This window comes from Aspergillus homomorphus, assembly GCF_003184865.1.
Source record: "Aspergillus homomorphus CBS 101889 unplaced genomic scaffold BO97scaffold_8, whole genome shotgun sequence".
NCBI classification, from domain to species: Eukaryota; Fungi; Ascomycota; class Eurotiomycetes; order Eurotiales; family Aspergillaceae; genus Aspergillus; species Aspergillus homomorphus.
Window position 1 is genome coordinate 373,483 of NW_020291894.1, and position 16,770 is coordinate 390,252.

The following is a 16,770-nucleotide window of genomic DNA, read 5'->3' on the forward strand; positions in this document are numbered from 1 at the left end:
GAAACAATGTGCACAAGCTGCTTCGATGCAGTAAGCTGTGAAATACCCACAGGAGAAGTGAAATGAAAATCAACCATGTCCAAAATCAGGGGGAATCGACGTGGAATTCATCATGGTACAGTGAAAGGCTGGACTTCACATCTGGCAAGAGAGTGAAATAAAAATAGACAAGCAAACAGAAACCTCCCACAGAATCTTGAATGGACGTAACAATTAGAAGCAGTTGAGTGTGCTCTTCTTCTTCTTCTTGTTGAGCGCATTCATGCGTTCTTCAAGCTGCGCTCTGGCGGCTTCGGCCTCCCGGCGAGCACTCCTCTCCTCCTCAACAGCCTGGAGAGAAAGGCGTTGCGAGTTACGCTCTTTACGCAACGTCGTCAGCTCCTCTTCCAATTGCCAAGCCTTCTTTTTCCAAGTGTCACAGTCGGTCTTGACTTTATTACTCTGGGCTTCGAGGTCACCAAGAGCTTCTTCCAAAGTAGCTGTAAGCTGTTTCTCAGCATTCAGGTGCTTTTCAATGGTTCGGATGCGCGCTTCTTGGTCCTCAACGATTTGTGTGCTGACCAATTCCTTGCTAGTGTGACGCGAGCTGGGCGGAGAGATGCTACCGCCTCCGTTGGCGGCGGATGCAATATTAGGAAGTGGTGGCAATGGAATTGCCGGTGGTGGAGAAGGAAGGGAGGTTGCCGAGGAGCTCTTGCGGAGGTTAGACGTGATCGAGCTGCTGCGATCGTGAGAGCTATCGTGGTTCTTGAGCTGAAGCTGCGAGCTTGTTAGTTGCGGCCAATAATACCTTGCTAGCAATGCTTACCTCAAGCTGCTCAATGCGCAAACGGTAGGTCTCAATTTCCTTCTCATAAGTGGCGATTTTGACCTTGGCATCCTCCAGAGCTTGGTCGCGCTCTTGCTGGATTACGGAAAGGCGTTTGTTGTGCTGGTCGAAACTGTTCGTGATTTGTTCCTCGAGCTCTTCAACAAGACGGACGCTCCTCTCCTTTTCTTCTTGGACTTCTGCAAGAAGCGCCTCTTTCTTCTTTACCTGTTCATCCTTTTGCAAAAGGGTATCTTCCAGCGTCGCGACCAGAAGAGCAAGCTCATTCACCTTGGCGTCTTTAGCCGCGCTATTTCGGGTGAGCTCATCCAGACGGCTGGCTTCACTGCCTTTATCGTCCAGTTGCTTGCGCAAATCATCATTCATATCCATGAGCTCTGCATACTTTTCAGAGAAGTGCTGCTTTTGCATCAAGACGTCTTGGATCTGGTCCGCGAGGTTGTCAGCCGTGACATCGGAGTTCAACACTCGCGCGACCGTGTGTATCAGATTCGTCAATTCGTCGCGTGATTCCATGATCTCAGATCTCAATTTGTTCATGGCTTGTTCATGGTCAGCGTTCATCTCGGTGAAACGTGTCTCATATTCAGCCTGCGCGGCGGCTCTTGCGCGGGATTCCAATTCTCCCTTCTCTTGTCTGTGAATTTCCTGCAGGGACTCGAGGTCCTTCTTGTAAGAATTGGCAAGCGATTTGTGGGTTTCAATCTCTTTCTCCAAATCAGTCATGCGGGATTGATGCATCTCCACCTCATCTCCATCGCTTATTTCAGCGGCCTGGAGTGCTGACAATTGCTGCTGAGCCTCCGCATACAGCTTCTCCAGAGACGCGATCTTTTCAAGGTTGATGGTGGCGGTAGATTGATGTTCCTCGATGACCCGTTTCAGCTTACTGACCGTTTCTTCCTGTTGCACTCTCTCGCTCTCCAGTTCTCTTGCGGCAGCCTCTTTAGAAGCAGATGCTTCGCCTGCAGCGGCCTGTTCGGTACGCATTGTATCCAGAGAGGCCAGGGCACTATCAAGCTCCGCAAGAGTGGCACTAAGCTGCTCTTCCGAGGATTGCAGAGATTGGACGGCGTTATGATGCTTGTTCTTCCACTCGAAAAGCTCACCGTTGAGAGAATCGATCTTCCGATCCTGTTCTTCAGCACCAGCGTCGTAGGCCTTGGCGGCTTCTTCCTGGGTTTTGAGAAGACCCTTGAGTTCCTCAATCTCAGCCAGGAGTTGCTTTTCTCTAGCCTCGTGTGCTTCTTTCATTTCAGTGATGATATTTTCTTGTTGAACGACTTGGTCACGCAGTTGAGAAACGAGCCCCATATCTACCTGGGATGCACCACCCTGCAAGCTGGATCTCTCACGAGTGAGTCCGGAAATGATGGTCGACTTCATCTCCATCTCTTTTTTGACACTCTGGTTCTCGGCCTCGAGCGCCTGAATGCGCTCCATGCGACTGTACAGTTCGTGCATAGCGGAATCGAGGTGAACCTCAAAGTTTTGCATTGTATCAGGACGAGACTCGAATTCCTCCGAGGCGATGTTGCGCAAGGCGGCTAAGCATCGATGAGCACGATCCACACTACCAATCAGACTCTGGCTTGCCTTGCGTCTGATAACAGAAGACTTGAAGCCCGGGGTGGTTGGCGGCGAGGATGACTTGGGTTTCTGAAGTTCGGCCTTGAGTGTTTCAATGAGGCCGAGAGTTTGTTCGTGCTCAGCCTGCAGCTGAGCGTACTTCTGCGTCATGATACTAACACCTTCCTGATGCTCAGAGAGCAAACGACGCATCTGCTCGACCTCCTGAGCCCTGGCTTCGTCGGCCTCAGAGATTCGAGCACTGTTGGGGACCTCCTGCTCAGTCAATTGCTCATTTGTATTAGATGGTTCGTGCGAAGCAGCAGGCTCCCCGGCCAAGGATAACTCCGAAGAGAGTGATTGCGAGAAGGAACGTTGTGTTCCAACTCTCGACTCGGGGATCTTCGCATCGTCTAAAAAAGATACCGGACGGGAAGACGCAGTCGGTGAAAGAAGGGTCTGGAGGTTCGACGCGGGATGGCGCGCTTCATCTGCAGCATCCTGTTGAAGCTCAGTCAAAGCCTTCATAGCAGCCTCATACCTAGACTCGAGGAGTTCATAGTCATTCAGCGTGGTCTCATGCTGCAAACGCAAGTCACAGAGTTCCTGCGTCACCGTCTCAAGCTTGTCCGCAACGACTCTGGACTGAGTGGGACTGGGAGATCGGCTTTGTGACATTGCGGCATCAGGCTGAAGGTGGTTGGTTGCACTTTCCAACGCCTTCAAATCGCGCTCATCTTCTTCGGCAACCGACTGCGCATCAACCTGGGTCTCGTCTGCAAGTGTAGGCACTATTTCGCTCAGTCCTTCATCAGATTCTGGGATAGCAGTCTCTACCGCTTCAGTTAATACGTCCAGCGACGTTGCCCGTAAACGAGGGTTGAAGGCACCCTTGGCGTGAAAGCCAGTGACGCTCTCAGGCTCAGCAAGGGGCTCGTGCTCCTTTTGAGTGCCATTTTGTTGAATGTGGTCGAGCTCGTGAAGAAGGTTGTCAAGCTTCCCTAGGCTTCGCTGACGCTCGACGACGTGCTCCAACCGTTCCAATTCTCTCTGCATTAGCTCCATGTCTTGATCTGCTTCAGCCAGACGCTCCTCCAGAGTAGTGATATATTCCTCGCAATTGGCTTCGCTTTCACGGGCACGACTGAGCTCCTTGCGCAGTTCTGACACGATAGCCTGCTGCTTTTCTTCGCCCGATGATTGTCCATCGAGCTTAGATTCTAGCTCATGTAGATACGCTTCTGTGCTACCTTCGCGATCCAAAAGTTTCTGAATGCGAGATTGTAATTGTGTGTTAACAGTTTCAATGTAGGCACATTTAGTCTCGCGTTCGAGAAGAGTGCTTTCGGTGGTGGACAAAGAGGACCGAGTATTTGACAAGGACGTTTCGAGGCTTTGTATAGTTTTCTCGTATTCGAGCACTACCTGCTCAATCGACTCCGCAAACGACTGAGACCTCTTGAGTCGCTCAACTGAACTTTTGCCGACGGCAGTGGCGATGTCATTCGAATCGGTCTCGGCGCCTCTTTCAGAGTCTCGCGCCAACTCCGAGATAAGCTTGGCATGGCGCTGACTGAGCGCATTGTAGCTCTCTTGGACGTCCAGCAAGTGATTTTGAAGTTCGATCTCTCTTTCATTTTGGCGTTCTGTTCGTTCCGCTGGTGCGATGCTTCGTCGGTCAGCCTCCTCTGCGTTGCGTAATTGTTGGCGCAAGAAGGCCACTTCTGCCTTCAGTCGCTCAATGACCGCATGTTTGTCAGAATCATCATTGACCTGTTGAATGCGCGGTTTACTCTGAATCGCTCTAGCTCGCTGCGCGTATTGGACCGTGTTGAGCGTTTCACTCAGATGAAACTCTGGAGGTGTCACACAGGCAATCATGTACGTGTAGGCATTTCCACCGAGGGAGTCTTGAAGGAGACGGGTCAACTTTGAGTCGCGGTAGGAAACGTGGGACCCCGCTTGACGAGACGACAGCTGAGAAATGACCTTGCCCAGTGCAGCAAGACCGGCATTGATCGAGATACCTTCCCTCGCCCTCTCGCCCGAGGCCCCGGTGTTTTTCAACCTCTCACTTCCCGCCAAATCAACAAAGTGCAATTTGCTGTCGACCGTGATGGTTTGGTCAGACCCAGCGGCCATATCTACCGGCATGGACATACGCTTGTCCTTGGGTGACACAATCCCGTTCGACGATTTTCGCTGTACCAGGTTCAAGCTGAACACGGCGTGCGAACGCGAGGATTTTGCGTTGATGGCAGTCGAGTCAGTTTGTCGGATCGAGGATCCGAAGCTCAAGGCGCCCATCAAGTCTTCCACCGAATTGATGGTGACCTGATGTAAGCCGGTGAGGATGATACGACCTTTTGCATCCTCACGAATAGTGACCGCGTTGCGATCACCGAAGGGCGTGTTGTCTGGGACAAGCAAATCTCTCAATTGCTCGTTGTAGATCTGGGTGAGTCAGTAAGGGCGCTCCGTACTGCTTGTGGAATCACCAAGGCTCATACATACTTCAACGTAGGTGGCTTTCAACTGCCAATTCTTCTCAACATTCGCTTTCCCAAAACTCGAGGTAGACCCAACCGAGTACCGAGCTGGAGTTCGAAGACCAGACGAACTGTGACGGTTATGCTTCGGCGGGCCGTCCAATTTCTCGAAAAGGAGCTGCGCGGCACGAGGAATGATTCCTGCACTTTGTCAGTCTACAGAACCAGCGAAACGCACACGTGACACTCACCCATGGATTTTGGGTCTTGTTGTTCGCTGGGTCCCGAGGTTCCCATGGTATAGGACTTTCCCGCGCCGGACTGGCCATATGCCAGGATGGAGACATTGTAGCCTTGCAAGAAAGATGTCACACTGTCGCTCAAATATTCCCAAATTCCGTCCTGGTCAACCGCCTCGGAGAATACGCGATCGAAAACAAACAACTTGCGGCCCTGCGGGACATCCACTGCTAGACTGGTCGGATTTATGACATGCACCATCGGGCGCTGAAAGCGTTGTGGAACCAATTCATAATTGGGGTCGTCTGGTTTTAAAGGCGGACGAACACGGACGGCTGTATGATATTGTCAGTATGTATGCAGATACACGAGATCGGCAATGCATTTCGTGAACCACTGTGGAAGCGATGGTTGCGATACCACAACAATCTCAACTAGACCAGCAGACCCCAAATACTGAGTATGACGGAAGACCGATGAACGCACCGACTTTGACAGCTGTTTTTCCATCTTCATCCGAAGCTCGGCTCCCCCCACCATGCTTACTGCTCATACTAAGGCGACTGTTGCTTCTTTGAGTACGCATGATGGCGCTAATTGGTCGTTGGGGCGCACTCGACGGCGATCCTGGCGGCGTACCCGTCATGGCCTTTATAAGGAAGGGGGAATGGGATCGGTCGGGCAGACAAATTGATGGTGTGTGTGATAAAGTGTTACTGGTCGGTCATGGAACGGTCGGAGGCGTCATCAGTGGTGCTTCGCCGGTTATTGGAATCTTGGGGTATTAATTATTATTTTCAAGAGGAATCGCGTGAGTTGGCGGCCGGCGACAATCTGCGACATCAACAAGTTCCCTCTTTGCAAGACTGCTGAACAAGAAATACCTATGGACAAATTATACACAGTCAGAAAACTTCAATTAACGGTCGAGTAGGAAGAAATAAGGTCACCAATCCAGCTGGGGGGACAGACAGAATAAAGGAAGTGAGGGAACAAACAGATGCAAAGGAATGATTGCGACCAGTACTTCCAGCCCGAGCGCATACAGTGTGGCTGATCCGAAGGACGCAGGGTGGTTTTTTTTGGGGTGGAGGAGGAGGCAGAGGAGGAGGGGAGACAAGGAGTGACAGGTGTGAAGCTGCAGTGAAGAATAATGCGAACTGCTAGGGTGCCAGAAGACACCTAGGAAGGAAAAGATGTAGCAACAGGAGCGGAAAGACTCCTGAATGACCGCTAAAGTTAATTGGTGGCATCAAGGTTGAATGAAGCGAATGGGGGGCTGGGCTGAGAGAGGGGGGGAGAAGAGAAAGAAGGAAGAGGGTTGGACCGAGTAAGAAAGTGGAGTGAGTGGGAGGAGGGAAAGAGTCAGGAACCGTCACTAGGTTCAAAAAAGGAGGTCAGTTCATTATAGTACTAGGTTGGAGGGTTCATTTTCATGAACTGTGAACCATGATTAGTGTTGAAACAGTCTAGAAAAACAGTCACGGGAAGAATAGACAGAGGGGGAGAGAGAGGAGAGGGAGGGAGAAGAAGAGGGATGAACGGCGGGGGAGAAGAAGATCAGGAAAGATGCCCCGTCTGGCCTCTTCTCTTCCCTCTTTGGAATGCTGGATATGCGTCAACTTGTTTTTATCGTTGTTGTTGCTATGGTTGACGACGATGATGATAATGACGATGGGAATAATGCACTCGGGCTTTTTCTGGTCAGGTACGGTCGCTCTCAACACTACATGAGCACTAGCTCTAAAGTTTCAATGCCAGGGGGGAAGAAAACCCACACCAATCGAGGTCCAGAACGTTGGACACTCGGGACTATCGTCATTTTTGCAGACGTCTACCTGTCTATCGCTCTATCAAGCTATCAATCAATCGCCGATGAATTGTCGACAGTGCCGAAAAGTACATCTGCACATTGCACACACTCTCTTTCGGGCTTAATCCGACGGGCAGTCCAGCGAATCTTCCCAATCCATCCATTACAATCATTCAACAGAATTTGGTGCCGGATTACCGGCAAGTGCAGTTCCACGGTTCGCAGCGGGTGGAAATCCATTCAGGCACCGACAGTTCGGAGCAGACGGAGAAAGTGTGCGACTGCAATGGAGCCCTAAGGCAGGCTGGCCCAATCGTTCTTGAGCCGGACTTTGGTGATGTTTCAGGTTTAAGAATGCGATGAAGATTCGATGGCTATCTTTGCCTCCCACGTACTCCTCAACTTCGAAGCACTCGAATCCCAGATCGCTTCAAGCTGTCTCTACCCGCTTCACAGGCAGAACCACAGAATTGTCAGCAGAAGAGGAAAAAGGACGAAGGTGCAGTGGTTCGGGGATGCAACAGCTAACCCCGATTCAGCGGCCAGGATGAACAGCCTTATCCAATCTCCCTGTTGCACCATCGACCACTTGCATCCTCGTGTCACACCATGACAGCCAGTGTCAAACTTCGACTCTAAGAATAAACTACTGGAGCCCACAGGATGCTGAAACACGCTGGACCCGCGAACTCAAGCACCGCACGGAACTGGGTACTGACAGCATATTTGTTCTGTTTCTGACACGCAGCCCCTGCCAGCCACTAATCAAGCAAAATGAAGAGCGACGGCCGACCGGAGGCTCCTGTGTCTGTCTAGGCTCAATTGCACGGGCATGGCCGCCCAGCACGCACATACACTCTACCCAAATGGATGGAAACGCTTGACTTCGATTACGGCTGCGGGTCGGCCATTATTATGGTGCCATGGTGAAGGACAATCCATACCTGATTAGAGCCTAGCTGTCATCCGGCAAGTGGGACAGCAGCCGTAATCATGAACAAGGCTAGACAGTCGATGAAATTGAAGGCACTTAACAAAGAGAACTAACGACGGCTCTGCTAATTACCTTTGGTATCGTTTATCTTGGACAAGACGCGTAGTTCAGCTCTGATGAGGGCCAAAAAGGAGGATGGTCATATGCTATGTGAGGTCCAAACAAGACGGGTTGAAGACCGCAACTTATCTGCATTAACTGGCCACATACAGCCCACAAAGTCGAACCCCCCGACCCAATTTACGAACCTGTCGAACGTGGAAAGGCGAACTGGAGCATGGGTCATGGCGGTTGCGTTAGCTTCTCTCCACTAATCCATCGCCAAGTAGTAATCTATTCTGTCTCCCTCCGCTATCAATGACTGAAGCTAGATAAACCCCTGGTTGCATGATCAAACATCCACTCCTTTTTCCGAGAGCCCTGATTAGTTGGCCAACTCCAGCCTTATTGCGGAAAAGGAAAGAGATTAAAACATTACAAGCCTATTTAACTAAAGGGGGTGATTCATGGTCAGAGACAATTGTTGTAAGCTGGTAAGTAGACTGGGTTCGTGTATAGTACTATCTACTATATTCCTCAATTCGGTCGGTCTCTCTATTGGGATCACGCTCCGAGGTCTGGCTTTAGAGATATCAATATCTACTAAGGAAATGTACCATGCGCTTTTTTTTCTCCTGAATATGCTGCAGGGACTGAGCAAGAACTCAAGGTCACAAGAGGAGCTAATCAGCTCAAGCGTCCATTATTCTAGAGAGGTCCATTGCTAACCTATAGAAGCTCCTTACTCTAAACCGTACTTCAGGGTCCGGTTAATCAAGTCTATGCGCCGCCAGTGTTTCGCCGGTTAAATAAACCTCGAATAGGAACCGACAGCTTCCTTTGTCCTTATGATATTTCCACCCGAGCGCAATTCAGGAAACTGGTGGTTGATGTCATCGATACCAGAACAACCGCTCTTCGTGGGGCTGCAGATTCTTGAAGATAAGATAGAATGACAAGAGTGCGTGAAGTAATCCGACGAACTAATATCCGTTCTGATGGACTACGTGGTTCTCGATGGTGTCCATTCATTCCAATCAGCACTGCCAGTCTATCTCATTCAACTCTTTGAATTTGCATCTCGACAGGCTCAGTTCCCAGACCAGCCTTCCTATTCTGTGACCCTAAACAGCGAAAGCAGCCCAGTTTGTCTGGTTTGATCGCGTCAACAATACCACCCGCCACCACTCCGGTCTTCCATTATAGTCGGCTCGCGACGAGGCTGCATCAAACCCCTTCAACTCCCAAGGTCAACATCTGCAATGGGATGCTCACCGACGGAGACCTACACGGAATCCAAGCATGCGAAGCATCTCAACCAAATTTACGCAGAAATTGTTGATCAAGCTCTTCAGCTCAAATCTAGGACTCCAGCATCGCTTAAGCAAACCGTGTCTCCTATATCCCCTTCCGCTGCGCAACAAAGGTGTCCGAACAATAAGACTCTACGTGATGCACCGTTCGACATGCAGGAATGCCTACTTGGCCCGCGCACCCCAGGTAAGTCGGGTGTATATCCAATGATTCTTGTTAGCAATGAACCACTCGCGATTTGTTAGCATAGCTGAAACGTGAGCACTCGTTTACCAGACGTTTCCTGCCGCGCAGACACAACGACAGGTTCCTAATATTTCATCCATCTTTCTATCCGAAATCTCCATAAGAACAACTCGCTGAATCGACTATCGACCACCCGTCAACTAAATCTCGCTTGAGTTGAAGCGCCCCTGATCCTTCTCCACAAACCTCTGGTTATTCTGAGCTGCGGGCCGATCATCGACCAGTTCGGCAAAGGGCCCAGAACACCACAACGGAAAGGATCCACACGTGTCATCCAAACCGGCATCGATAGACATTATGGGTTCCATGGGTTCCTTGGTCCTCAAGAAGGCGTTCCTGACTCCTTGTGTTTCAGGGTTGAACATTGCTTGCCACTCTGTCTACGGCAGCATCGGCAATGCCGCCGCCAATATCTACCACAGCACAGCGTTCACTATCTACAGTACAGTAGCATACTCCAGTGCAACGGTCAGACATCATAGATCATAGATGATCAATCACACCATGAATCCAAAATAGACACTTCACATGCGGGGATCTAGACCACGGCCCCCGGCGGGCCCATTCTGCATGCAAGGATACATCTTGAAATATGGATCTCATCTGCCCAGCCAAAGCATCTATCTATCTACTCTCAAGCCCCCTAGCGCACGTCAGCCCCTTCACCCGACGGACGAACCGCAAGGGTGGTATCGACCTCCCAAGGGCGGCGCCAATTTATACGGTCGATTAAAACCTCCATGCAAGGATGCATAACATAGAACTCTACCTACCTGTACTGCTGGGAGTTTGCGGAAAAGTACTGACGGAGACAGACTTATTTATAGCATCAAGCCAGTCTGCCCTTTGTGATCGTTCGTCGAATTGAACTACTCGGAAAAGATCTCAAGCAGTATGCAGCCACATCGTCAGACCCGTGCGTCGAGATCGATTCAATTCATCAACCCTGCTGCGATCATCGCCCGTTCTCCCAGTGCTGAACGTCGCGCATCGATGGATCTCATTGTCGTATGTGGCTTGGATCTCTTATGCAAGGGGTAGGCTATACTATCCGTAGTATGATGCTTATTCTAAATAGAGTGGATATATGGTTTGGATGTATAGCTTTGCGGACCGTGACAGCAGGCGGGCGCAGGACAGATTGAAGTCACATTGATTAGATGCAGAAATGGTAGGTTCGCGCATAGACTTGGAGAGATCCATGACATGGCGACTCGGAATTGGCCCTCACCAAGAGAAGTGGCCAGAATAGGATGCTGTTACCTTCATCCCTCATTTGAACTTACTACCCAGTGCATTCATGGTGGTGCTTACGCCGACACCTGGCAACCCTCTTTCAACGCACTCGATGAGCGTCATTGGTTTTGGCTTTCTAAATCACCAATTCGATTTGACGTTACCGCGATGACACTAATATGACTCCGTCAAGCTACTAACATCTTTTCTGCACACTCGCAAGAGGAGCACACCGTGATCCTTGATCGACATCTTGATCCACATCACACGGCACCGGCGACAACCACTGCGACACTCTCACCGTCCACCCTTTCATCAATACCCAATCGCAGAAACGCCTTATCGACCTCGTCTTCCCAATCACTCAGAGCCACAATCGTCCATTCGAAAGTGCCAACCAGATAAAGAGCAATGCATTGTCCGACCCATAGACCCTTGAGCCCCCAGCCATGGAACGCCAACCACATACCCAGCGGCAGGGCGCCGCAGTAATAACTGGCGATATTGACCAAGGCGCCAACATGCTGGCGTCCCATACCACGAAGACTGCCACCACAACTCCCATTCAAACCATCGGCAACTTGAAACACCGCCACCCAAGGCAGCACCTCAGCCGTGAGCCGCACCACCCCCTCATCAGAGTTGAAGACCTTCGCGAAACTGTGACGAGTACCCATCAGAACAGCCAGCGTGATCCCTCCCAGCATCATGCTCAAACAGGCCGCTGCGTTGGCCGCCCTGGACGCTCCCAATGCATTCCGTGAGCCCAACAGGTTGCCCACTCTCGCTGAGGTGGCTACACCGACCCCAAAGGGGATTGTGTTCAGCACTTGGTCGGCTGTCATGATGACGCTCTGCGCGGCTAAGGGGATCGTCCCGAGCCGACCAGCAGCCAAGGCCACGATCTCGAACGCCCACCACTCTGTGCCGACTTGCACGACGCCTAGGAAGGCCAACCGCGCAAATGCTCCCAAGTTTCGGAGTGCGTCGCGAGACCAGCCGCCCCAGCACTCCGACCCGGCCACGAAGCGTGCATATAGAACCAGGAGCCCGAAGGCAACCCAGTACGAGACACTTGTTGCGATGGGCGCACCCAGCAGTCCCAGACCAAGCGTATAGCAGCAGAAGTAATTCAGAATCACGTTGAAAGGAACCGTCACGAACAGGACATATGTCCCAAGACGCATCAAGCCTGCACAAAGTCATCAACACTGCCCCTATCGGCAGAAAATAAAGGACAACACGCTACCTTGCGCCTGCAGATACTTCTTCATCAGCTCAAAGTAGACATACCCCAGCCCACCGGGAACCAAACAGGTAAGAAACCGAGCACTGTCTCTCGACAGACGGGGCTGCTGCCCCAAGAAAAGAAACACCGGCTCCGAACAAACCCAAAGCACGGCCACGGGGAGGTAGAACAGGCCCAGAACAAGGAACCCTCGCTGTAGCAAGACCCCGAGATCATGTTTGTTCGAGCTCGCGGTGAACGTCGACGAGGCCAGCGTATCTAGCGCCGTCGTGCCCCCAAAGGCAATCATCCACCCTGTGACCGAGGCGAACATGAACGAGAAGGCTGCAGCAGCCAGGTTCTCGGGCGAGGTGCGTCCGACGATCAGGACTGATGTCGTCTGCAGGCTGTTCTGGAGGGTGTAGGCGAGGATCACGGGGATGGAGTCTTTGGTCAGCCGGGTGAGCTCGGCGAAGAAGGTCGGAGGACTACGTTCGTCTTGTGCGGAGGGCGACGAGTCTGCGGAGGAACACTTCGGGAGGAGGAGGCAGATCTCGTTTGGTTGAGGTCCGGATTCATGGGCATGATAAGCATGCTTGCGCCGTGGTGAAAGAGCGTCGTGCATGTTCGATTTTTCGAGTCAAGTGGACGTAGATTCTGATGTACTCGTTCCACCCTCGCAACAGTTCCTTTCTATACAGAGGTAGTAGCAACTCTTGTATGTCCTCCTCCGTAATATCAGATGAATTGCGAGCTTGGATGCGAGCGAAAAGTCCACACGAACCGTGTAACATCGATAACCTTATTTCCTCGATAGAATTTCCCTCATCGCTGATAATGCGACCGGTAGACTGATGAAAGAGACCAGCCATCCCACCTGACCATAGGGAAGCCAGAAGCAAGGGACAGTGGATGGGCTTTTCTCAGCAGCACCTCCGGGTTGGCCATGCAGCCGCCACCCCCATCCAGCTATGCCTCCAGATACACACACACACACACCTCACCAGACAAGATGAGAGGGATAAGTCCAGGAACAGGCACTCCACTGTGATTACATACCTGATAGAGTAAGCGAGTGAGATATGCCGGATGTGTAAGGCCTTTCCCTTTTCCCGGGTGGATCTCTAGACAAGAGGCAAAGTAGTCTTGCTTGGAACAAGACACCGCGATTAGAGAAATTTCAAAGGCACCGAAACATAAAACCCCATGTAATCAATAAATGCTAGTATGCTTGTCTATGATCTGGGATGAGGTAGTTAGGTATGCAATAAGAATAACCAGTGTCAAACTGATATGCATGAACTTCGCCTGATGGTATCTCCTGCAACAGAACTCGCTTTGAATCGACCAATCTTGGGAGGAAGCAACGCCACTTGGAAGCAGAAGGGAGTGAAACAAACCAAAATAAGGACGCCAGATAATGTTTAAACAGAATTGCGCCACGGTCTATTGTCCATGTCCATATTCGCCTAGAATACTAAACCGCCTGCAGGGATGAAAGCATATGATGCTGATGATGATGATGTGATATCACAAAGTTGGAAATACCAGAAAGGCACAAAAAAGAGGGAGAAGGAGAAAAAGAAAGTAGTCTAGCGAACTACTTATGGCCGAATAGCTTTAATCGATAGATACATGTGTTATCGGCTCCCCAGTTGTTTTTTGCGCGGATTATCACCTTATCCACGCGGATCTCGGGGTCATCGATGACAGCATCAAGGATGAAGCGCTGCACGTAATTTTCAGAGTTGATATCGTAACTCCACCGTCCAACACGATAGAATGATGGACCCAGCAGCTCGTCATACTGGCCCCAGTAGTCTTCTTCCGATTCACCGGGATAGGCCAACCGGAGGGCATGCATTACGGGCGTGTGCAAGACGAACCGCTCATTGAACAAATCGTCCTGCCCGGCAATATTCTTGGGGCGAGGAACTGGATTCAATTTGGACTTGAAATAAGCGCCCCATGACTTCGGCGAAGGATAAACTAAGGTGTCGTTCGCCACGCGGCGGAATCGGACCCATAATTCCATGTCTCTGGGAGCGAGTCCAGGGGTTAGCGCCGCTCCTTTGGGGATATGCTCGACGACAACCTCTTCCGGCACGATTCGGTGCCCAAGAAGAACAGTAATCTGCGTCATCCCGTCGCGCAGGACGCTGCACCAGCAGTCACCGACATCTTCCCACGGCGTCACAATGGACATTGGGCCTTGCGGTTGGCGAAATTTATCACCAAGCCAGTAATTGTAGGCCGATTTCATAATACTGGATTCTTGCCCCACGGTCGGATTTGTCTTGTGGGGGTCAATCAGGATGCCAAGTGGTACTGACAGAAAGTTCGTCCTCGGGATATGCGTACCACGAGCCGGCTCGATGGAGACACCCGTCGGCTGCGCTTTAATGTCGGCTTTGACTGTTTTCAGGTCCATTGATAGGGTTGACACTTGCGACCCTAGTTTGGACAACTGTGCGCTGAGACTGCTGATTGCTTCTAGCCCAGTCTCATTCAATGGTCCAGAATACTGTGGTTGGCCAAATGGAATGATCGCACTTATGTAATTGAGACCGATTAACATAAGCATCGCCAGTGCCAGAAGTGCAAGAAATCGAGCAACAGCGGAAATGATCTCAAGTGCAGAAGAGCCCACATCAGACAATCGACCCAAGAATGATGGATGACCACGCATTGCCCGTTCCCTTGCGGAGGTCTCCTCTACATAGTACTGAGGAATGACAGTCTTAGTAGGAACTGACGGTTGGGTGACCGGTGAGTCTCCTCTGAGAAACTCTGGCTGCGGTTCCCATTCGGGCTCTGGTGTAGTTTCCATTCCAACTTCTTCAATTACTGGCAAAGGGGAAGGCGACTTGGCGGGAGTTGGTGCCTTGGGAGGGAGGGCAGACTTTTTGGGCGTAGGTGCCTTACGGGGTAGCGGCGACTTTTTGGGAGTTGATGCCCTCTGGGGTAGCGGCGACCTTCTGAGAGATGGTGCCTTTTCGGGGGTTAAGTGTTGAAGAGGCGAAGGTGACTTCTCAGGCGAAGGTGATCTCGAGAGTGATAGAGGTCTCAAAGGAGATGATGATCGAGCCTCTGATGGTGACTTTGAAGGCGAAGGCGACTTTGAAGATGATAGAGATCTTGTTTGGGGAGGCGCCTGTTGGGGCGCTACTGCCTTCAACGGGTGGAGAGGCTTCATGGGTGGTGATTTCAAAGGGGACGACTGGAACTGAGAGATTCTAGAGTCCGGTTCTTCCTCCTCGTGAATAGTTGATACTTCGTTGACGAATGCCATCCCCGAGACTCGGCGAGGAGGTGCAGTGATGTTTTTGCCATCGGACAGCGTTCGCCGTAAGTCGTTATCATGGATATCTCGTTCGACCACATATGAGACCACAGACTCGTTGTCAAACCCGGACGAGCTACTTAGTGGCGGTTCATCATGCGCTGGCACCCCCGAGCGTAACAGAGGCGAAGGGTATAGCTTATCAGCCGGTACGTGGGGATATCGGGATTCTGGGATAGGGTCCAGTGCAGGGCTTGAGGCCGTCGAAATCGTATGCGGAATAGGAGGAGTAGGAGTCGCAGTAGACTGATCGTTCGCTTGATAGCCATTGACAGGACTGGGGGATCTCGTCGCATCGCGGAGTGAATCGAGTAGCTGCGTCTGATCCGGAGTTGGCTCTCGGCGAGTTCTCCGTACTGGTGACACATTGGCTGAGGACGATCTCCGTCCACGACTGCGACCCCCCTCAGCAGCGCTTTCCCTCCGATCCCGGTCTTTCGCATCTTCGATACCCTTGTCAATGTGGCCGGCCATCTCGACCAAATCCATCTGAGGTTTGATCGTCAGCTGCCGGGGAAGCAGCGGGGTTTCGGGCGAGCCATATGCGAAGGACTGTTTGGTGGGGAGGTTTGGTAAGGCCTGATTTCGGCTGTCGGACATCGATTGGTGTTGAAAGTATGAGAGAGCGCCCTCAGCGCGAGGGGTTGATCCGGACCGTCTAACGGCACCGCGTCTGGGAGGCATTTTGATTGTTTCGAGGTGAGAGGATCTATCTTTTTATGACCTTATTAGTGAGATTTGAGCTCCTTAATGAAAGCGCATTGGATATTGCCATTAGATTACGCAAGATTGAGTCCGAAGGAGTGAAAGCGCCGCTTTTCGTACCCTATGATTCCTTTGCTACATCCAACACCCCGCAGTCTCGTGATAAAAGTCGATGAATGCGCCGACAGCGTTGATGAACACCAACCAAGTGAGAGACAAGCGATATTGATGATAGGCAGAGAATCTTCGTATTCGACTGACTGTCTGAGATCATACGTCTGTACAGGCGGAATGGTGCGCGACGTGATTGATTTGAGAGGATGCGGCGTGAGCGTCTTAATGAACTCCGGCGAACGGTTCGGAGGAAGGTGGGTTCGAACAAGGCAACAAACGCGCCCTTTGTTCGCAGGCGGCCTTGTTGATTATAATCAAAGTTGAACCTGGGTTTCCATGCGATTCAAAGAAAACAACTAGCTAGCAGCCTTGTTCTGACAGCCTCAAGGAGCTCCTTCTGTCTGCAATCGCAAGGAAGGGCCAGGGACGGCGGCGGCAGCAAGACGCGCGCAGATCACTGTTGGCCACTGTTGCAGCGGTTTTGACGATGGGTGTATGCTTTGGTGAGGTATAAGGGAGCTGAAATCAAGAAAGACGCGTTAAGCAAGTAGAAAAATATGCAGCATATGTGTTATTAAAGAGAAAGGACGTGAAGCAGGTGCTGGAGCAAC

The 16,770-nt window shown here is 51.3% G+C and overlaps 3 protein-coding genes across 3 annotated transcripts; all 3 read right to left on the reverse strand.

Moving 5' to 3' along the window:
* Positions 1-213: 213 nt before the first annotated feature.
* Positions 214-5,713, reverse strand: BO97DRAFT_412411 (kinesin family protein; the record flags this gene model as incomplete). The annotated part of the gene is made up of 5 exons (XM_025696235.1): positions 214-759; positions 809-4,852; positions 4,913-5,088; positions 5,139-5,462; positions 5,614-5,713. The coding sequence occupies 5 exons, from the start codon at positions 5,711-5,713 to the stop codon at positions 214-216; spliced, it is 5,190 nt and encodes a 1,729-aa protein (XP_025553742.1).
* Positions 5,714-11,032: 5,319 nt separating this feature from the next.
* BO97DRAFT_465152 (MATE family efflux transporter) lies at positions 11,033-12,622 on the reverse strand (the record flags this gene model as incomplete). Its single annotated transcript, XM_025699529.1, has 2 exons — positions 11,033-11,961; positions 12,019-12,622. 2 exons carry the CDS (start codon positions 12,620-12,622, stop codon positions 11,033-11,035), a joined length of 1,533 nt encoding a protein of 510 aa, XP_025553743.1.
* Positions 12,623-13,329: 707 nt separating this feature from the next.
* BO97DRAFT_364795 (uncharacterized protein) lies at positions 13,330-16,024 on the reverse strand (the record flags this gene model as incomplete). The annotated part of the gene is made up of 4 exons (XM_025692554.1): positions 13,330-13,918; positions 13,988-14,626; positions 14,846-14,881; positions 15,167-16,024. 4 exons carry the CDS (start codon positions 16,022-16,024, stop codon positions 13,598-13,600), a joined length of 1,854 nt encoding a protein of 617 aa, XP_025553744.1. The 3' UTR covers positions 13,330-13,597.
* Between the last annotated feature and the right edge of the window lie 746 nt (positions 16,025-16,770).